At 29.5% G+C, this 6,000-nt stretch overlaps 1 protein-coding gene across 1 annotated transcript in view; it reads left to right on the forward strand.

Annotated features, from left to right (window-relative positions):
* LOC111683375 (putative uncharacterized protein DDB_G0271606) overlaps positions 1–5,207 on the forward strand; it is a 138,634-nt gene extending 133,427 nt beyond the window's left edge. The window contains exons 4-5 of the mRNA XM_046956700.1: positions 4,365–4,672; positions 4,771–5,207. Of these exons, the coding sequence (XP_046812656.1) occupies positions 4,365–4,672; positions 4,771–4,888 (426 nt within the window). The 3' untranslated portion in view covers positions 4,889–5,207. The remainder of the gene's footprint in view (positions 1–4,364; positions 4,673–4,770) is intronic.
* The last annotated feature ends 793 nt before the right edge of the window (positions 5,208–6,000 follow it).

Genomic DNA, 6,000 nt, shown 5'->3' on the forward strand with positions numbered 1-6,000 from the left:
TTTGTTATAGCTAAAGGTTCATTATACTTTCATAGGGAGCTCTCTTTTGTTATACATTATTTAAATTTATTATTAAAAAGTTTCTTTTTTTGTTAAGGAAAAATAGACTTAAGAATTAAGCTAAAGGTATAGGCCAGTAGAGGCTTCATCTAAAATAAATAATATAATCACGAAAAATCAGGGTAACAATATTACCTTATGTAATTTTCAACTTTACTTTAATATTGTCTAGCTATATATAGAAAATGTATTCATGTTTTATAAAATAGCATTTTATCTCAATTAAATCCAATACTTTTATCGCAACCTTCGTCTACTTAAAAAAACAATTATATGTATGTGTTTATTCGCCTAGGAGTATGCCGCAGAAAAATGTGGCAATAAAAAATATATTATAAAGTTTCTTCTACTAATGCTTTTCTTGCTGTTGTTTGTTTTAGTTTGCATTTCTTAGGTTGGATTTTCCAACATAATGTCTTATTTATTTGAAAATATTTATGTGCTGCACTGCCCAGTAGTTCTGACTGCGTAAGTTCACTTACTTGATTCAGTTCAGTTACAGTTCAGTTTAGATCTGGTTCTGTTCTAGTTCTGTTCTAGTTCTGTTCTAGTTCTGTTCTAGTTCTGTTCTAGTTCTGTTCTAGTTCTGTTCTAGTTCTGTTCTAGTTCTGTTCTAGTTCTGTTCTAGTTCTGTTCTAGTTCTGTTCTAGTTCTGTTCTAGTTCTGTTCTAGTTCTGTTCTAGTTCTGTTCTAGTTCTGTTCTAGTTCTGTTCTAGTTCTGTTCTAGTTCTGTTCTAGTTCTTTTCTAGTTGTGTTCTAGTTGTGTTCTTGCTGTGTTCTAGTAATGTTCTAGTTGTATTGTAGTTGTGTTCTAGTTGTGTTCCTGTTGTGTTCTAGTTCTGTTCTTGTTCTGTTCTAGTTCTCAACTAGTAATTCTTAATCCCTGCTTCTGTGGTTTGTTTATGTAAGAGATGGAGACGAGCGGGACGTACTAATCAATCAAGGATTTTTGTTTTATTCGAAACTTTAAAAAGTTGTCAGGCTAGCAGCAGCAGTACACCTTTCTTTGCTACTTCTTTATTGAACCGCAGTAACCTTCGTACAAACTTAATATTCATACTTTTATTTTTTTGTCATGGATTTTATTCATTAATATAATGAACTTCATTCATTTCTATAATGAAATTGAAAACTAACTACAACAAAAAACAACTCCACATTTTGTTATTAACTTATTTTACAACATGTTTTTATATTTATGTAAATGCGTTTAATGATGACGAATGCGATGTTAAAGTGAATGTTCATTTTTTTGTTGCCACCGCACATGAATGCAACAAATAATATGTTTTTGCCACTTTCAAGAGTCAGAGCCATCATCATCGCATTTTCGTTCGTTAGTTTGTATGTTTTTTTATTTTTTATTTTATTTTTAATGGATGTGATGAAGTGTGCAGTGTCATGTCTTTTGTGGCGCAGTAATAGAGTAGAGTTTATTGTCATTTGGGTCATTGTTTAGTCATAAAAAAACTAGACAACATTAAAATAGGCAACATTAAAAAAATGAGTTTGTTAGCATGTTAATTGTGCTAATTTTTTTAATATTTTAAGTTTATTTATTTATTTGTTTTGCTAAAGCAAAATATGTTAAAGAAATATCTCTATTAACACGTATTATATGCATAATTTTTATTTTTGACTTAGTCTGTTTGTCTTTGCCACCATAACGTGTAATGTTTTGCGTATTATATTTATCAACATGTTTTTATATGCATATCCTTTGTCATCATAATTAATTCATTTAGTTTTATGAACCTCATGGTCATAAAACTTTTCCATCAAATTATTAAACAAACACTCACTCTTGCAACACACACACCTACTTATAAACAAACTTGTTAAATAAATAAATGAATTAATATTTTTATTCATTGTTTCAATTTTGCATTAATTTTCATTCACTCTTCAAATCATCATTAAACTGCAAAAAAAGTATATATTGTTTGCAGACGTGTGTAAGTATATGCACACATTTAAAGGAAATAAATCTTTAAAAAATTAAAGCCAAAAAAGAGAGAGCTGAAATTCGACTGTTCCCACTTTTTTATAACAAAATAGTCGACTTCGTCCTTTTTTTAAGTCGATAGTCGACTGACTTTTTTAAGAAATAGTCAACTTCGGGGTAGATCTTATTGACAAATTAGTAAATTACAAGAAGGTGATGAAAAAGGAAGATCGGTAGATAAAGAAAAAAGAGATAAAATTTCGACCAGCATGAGCTTCGAGAGCTGATTAAAAGAAAAAGGACAGAAAGAAATAAACCACAAAAGAAGGTCGTTAGAGGGTTTAACAAATGAGAGAGCTTAGTAAGAAGTAAGGAGAACAATAGAAGTAGAACAAGATAACGATCACTACAGATACAGAGAAAGAGCTTAAAGGCCAGATGATCGCTAAATAGAGAGAGAGAGAGAGCAAATACAATTTTCAATGACAAGAAGATCACTAGAAGAAGGAAAAAGAGAGATCGTCAGAAAGATTAAAAGGAGACAGAGCAAAAAGTTTATAGAACTGATAACCAAAAAAGGAAACGATAGAACTAGACCCTACATCGGCAGAGAGTCTAAAAGTTAGAGTGCAAGAAAGCTCTTAACAAAGCTCTTTGCCAATCTGGGAACTAGACCGAAAAAAGAATGAAGATCGCTAAAACGAACAAACAGATAGATAAGTAGAACAGAAATAAAAGAATCAAATAAAAAGTAGGATCGCTAGAGAAAGATCAAAATGCCAAATGCTGAGCCTAATGACAAATAAAGAGATCTCTAGAAGAAAGAGAAACTAAGAAGATCTTTAGATCTACTAAAAGAGATAAAACCTTGTCCAGTAGAAGCTAAGATAACAGATCATCGTAAAATTTAAACATAAAGAACTGGGAGATCTTCTTAGTAGAGAGAGTAATAGAGAGGAGTGATCTAGAACCTCTAAAAGAGATAAAACCCTGTCCAACAAAAGCTAAGAGAGCTGATCATCGCAAAATTTAAACATAAAGAACGGGAAGATCTTAGTAGTAGATAGAACTGAAAGAACATAAAACAATAGTTTGAAACGAATTCACATCAAATTCTGTTTCCAGTCAGGAGAATCACTAAAGAAACATCAAAGGAGAATCACTAAAGAAACATCAAGATAGAGAGAGTATATGACAACCTGATCGTTTACTTTACAACTTTCTGGTTATAGTTTAAAACGGATTATGGTTATAGTTTGATACGATCGCTAAAAATTTAAAGGGAAAGCATAAAACAATAGTTTGAAACGAATTCACATCTAATTCTGTTTCCAGTCAGTATCCAAAAGAGGATCGCTAAAGGAACATTAAGAGAGGGAGAGTATAAGTCAACCTGATCGTTTACTTTACAGCTTTTTGGTTATAGTTTAAAACGGATGTACATCTAATTGTTATTTCTATTCAACTTTTTATCATTTAATACCTTTAAACATCTGCCCTAAACACTTTTAAACCCATTAAATTATGGGCACTAATGATTTTGCAAAATGAAAAATAAAAATATTATGAGTTCTTGGAAATTTAAATGAAAAAATTAAATTTGCAACCTAAGAAAAGAAAAACTCTCAAGTGTCTTTTTCTACGAAACAATGCATTTGGCAAACATTTTTTTAAAAATTTAACGATTTCTTTTAGTTCTCTCAACAGAGGTTGTGATATACAAATATTCACTTTATGTTAAAGCTTTGGTAAAGTTTGATCATTTGTTTGACTAGGATATCTCTACCCCTTTTTAAAAATTCTCTATTTATGGAGATAAATTCTATTATAAAACTTAACGATTTATCTTAGTTTTCTCAACAGAGGTTGTGTCATATATAATTTACGCTAAAGCTTTGGTAAAGCTTGATAAAGTTTATGACAGATCGGGGGGTGTAAAGACAATCTTATGTATTTGTTCTGAAGGGAAGCGCGCTCTAGAAAGTTCTCTCTTTCTTTAATTCTCTTTTTATAACAAAGTATCGATAGAGAATGATAAATGATCACTTTGACTGATTTTGTTTGCTCATAGACCCATAAAGTCATGTAAACTTGAGATTCTTATGAAACTTTAAGACGATCCAGTCATGACCATCTTTCTGTTGTAGACACCATAGGGTCTAAAGAGAGCTAAGTTTATGATGAACTTGAGATATCATTTTCATAGAGTACTTTATTTTTAAATTATATATAAAATCTAAAGAGTTTAAGAGAGAGAGAGGAAGAGTTCATTTCTTCCATCTCTTTATTTATAGAATTTACTCTTTGTTAAGAATTTTTTATTCTATACATTTCTCTTAATTTCCAACATTTTTTTCAGGTTATCAGCCTTAATGAAACACAAGGATCAATAGAAAAGCTAACATTTGTTAATCACACCGAGTGTCATTGTGTCAATCGTTCTAAGCAGCGAGCACCCGAATATGCCAGCTCTGGTGCCAAAGAACTTATAGCGAATAATCAAATACCCTATCTAAGACGGGCCACAATACTCAATTGTTATTGTCCCAATTTATTTGAGAAAATTTTACAAGAAGATGGTTTCTGTCGATGTGACTGTTCATCGGGTAATATGGGCTGTGATTGGCTGAAAAGAGGCATGGAACATTTCTCTATGAATGATCGAAAGTAAGTTTGTAAAACAGAAAGAGTTAAAAGATTAAAGTTAAAAAAATAAGAGAAAACTTATTAATAACTCTCTTTTTGTTGTTTGCTCTCAATTTTAGATGTATCTTAGAGGGTCGCTGTAAATTGCCCACCTGTGAATACGGTCAATATATTAAAAAACATGGACGTTGTCCTAGACGAGAAGAAAGACATCTTTCTAGTGATGTTGATTGGTGAGCGGTTTTTGTAAGCTTTTTAAAGCTTTAAAAAGCTTTTGTTTAAAATGAAAGAAAACAACAATTACTTTTGACAGAAAAGTAATCAATGATATAATTAGCTACAAATTGTGTTGAATTAATACATCAATTTGCTAAGAAACAAAAACACATACACACACATAATGTTATTAAACATAAAAGTATTACAAAATAAATAAATAATTTATTAACTAATGTAGATTTTTTTTGAATTTAAGAAATGTTTAAACAAAAATACAAAACAACAAATTACTATACAATAATGATGAACTTGAAAAGTGAAAAAACAAACAACAAATATATTAATTAATTAATTAACTTTAGCTAATATTACATTCATACATATTTATAATGTTATACGATTATGAAACTATAAAAAAATTAAAAAATAATTTACAATTTATCGATTTTAACAATTACTCAATTTAAAAAAAAAAGAAAATTTTCATTTAAAAAAAAGTAAAAATTACCAGCATATCCCTATTGCTCCCTCCTAAAATATATAAAATTTTATTAAACTTAAACATGAAGAAGAAAAAAATCAAAACTTATTAATAATAGTAATTTTAGTAAAACTTTTTTCTACTCAACTTTTTTAGTCTGATAATATTATATGAAAAACTTGAAACAAAATTTTAAAAGGAAAACAACAATATTATTTAATTGTGTCAATGAAATACTTACGAAAAATATTTTTTATTTTATAAATAAAAAAAAGCAAATCCCTATTACAGAAATCCAAATTTTTGGTTTGAGCTTTTCGAATTTCCCAGCCTATAAATCAATATAAACTTCTGCTTACTCGTGTAACATAAAGAAGCGTTAAAATAAATGGAGTTGTTTCACTTCCTCGCTTGAAAAACTCTTATAATTTCACTGTATTATGATCGATTCATAGCACAGTTTACAGAATAAAACCCACTGTGTTTCAGTTTACTTCAGTGTTTACTTCAGTTCTATTTTAACTCTAGTTTGATATCAATCGTAGTTCAGTTCTAGTTCATTTCTAGTTCAGTTCTAGTTCAGTTCTAGTTCAGTTCTAGTTCAGTTCTAGTTCAGTTCTAGTTCAGTTCTAGTTCAGTTCTAGTTCAG

Source organism: Lucilia cuprina, chromosome 2 (assembly GCF_022045245.1).
Source record: "Lucilia cuprina isolate Lc7/37 chromosome 2, ASM2204524v1, whole genome shotgun sequence".
Taxonomy (NCBI): Eukaryota; Metazoa; Arthropoda; class Insecta; order Diptera; family Calliphoridae; genus Lucilia; species Lucilia cuprina.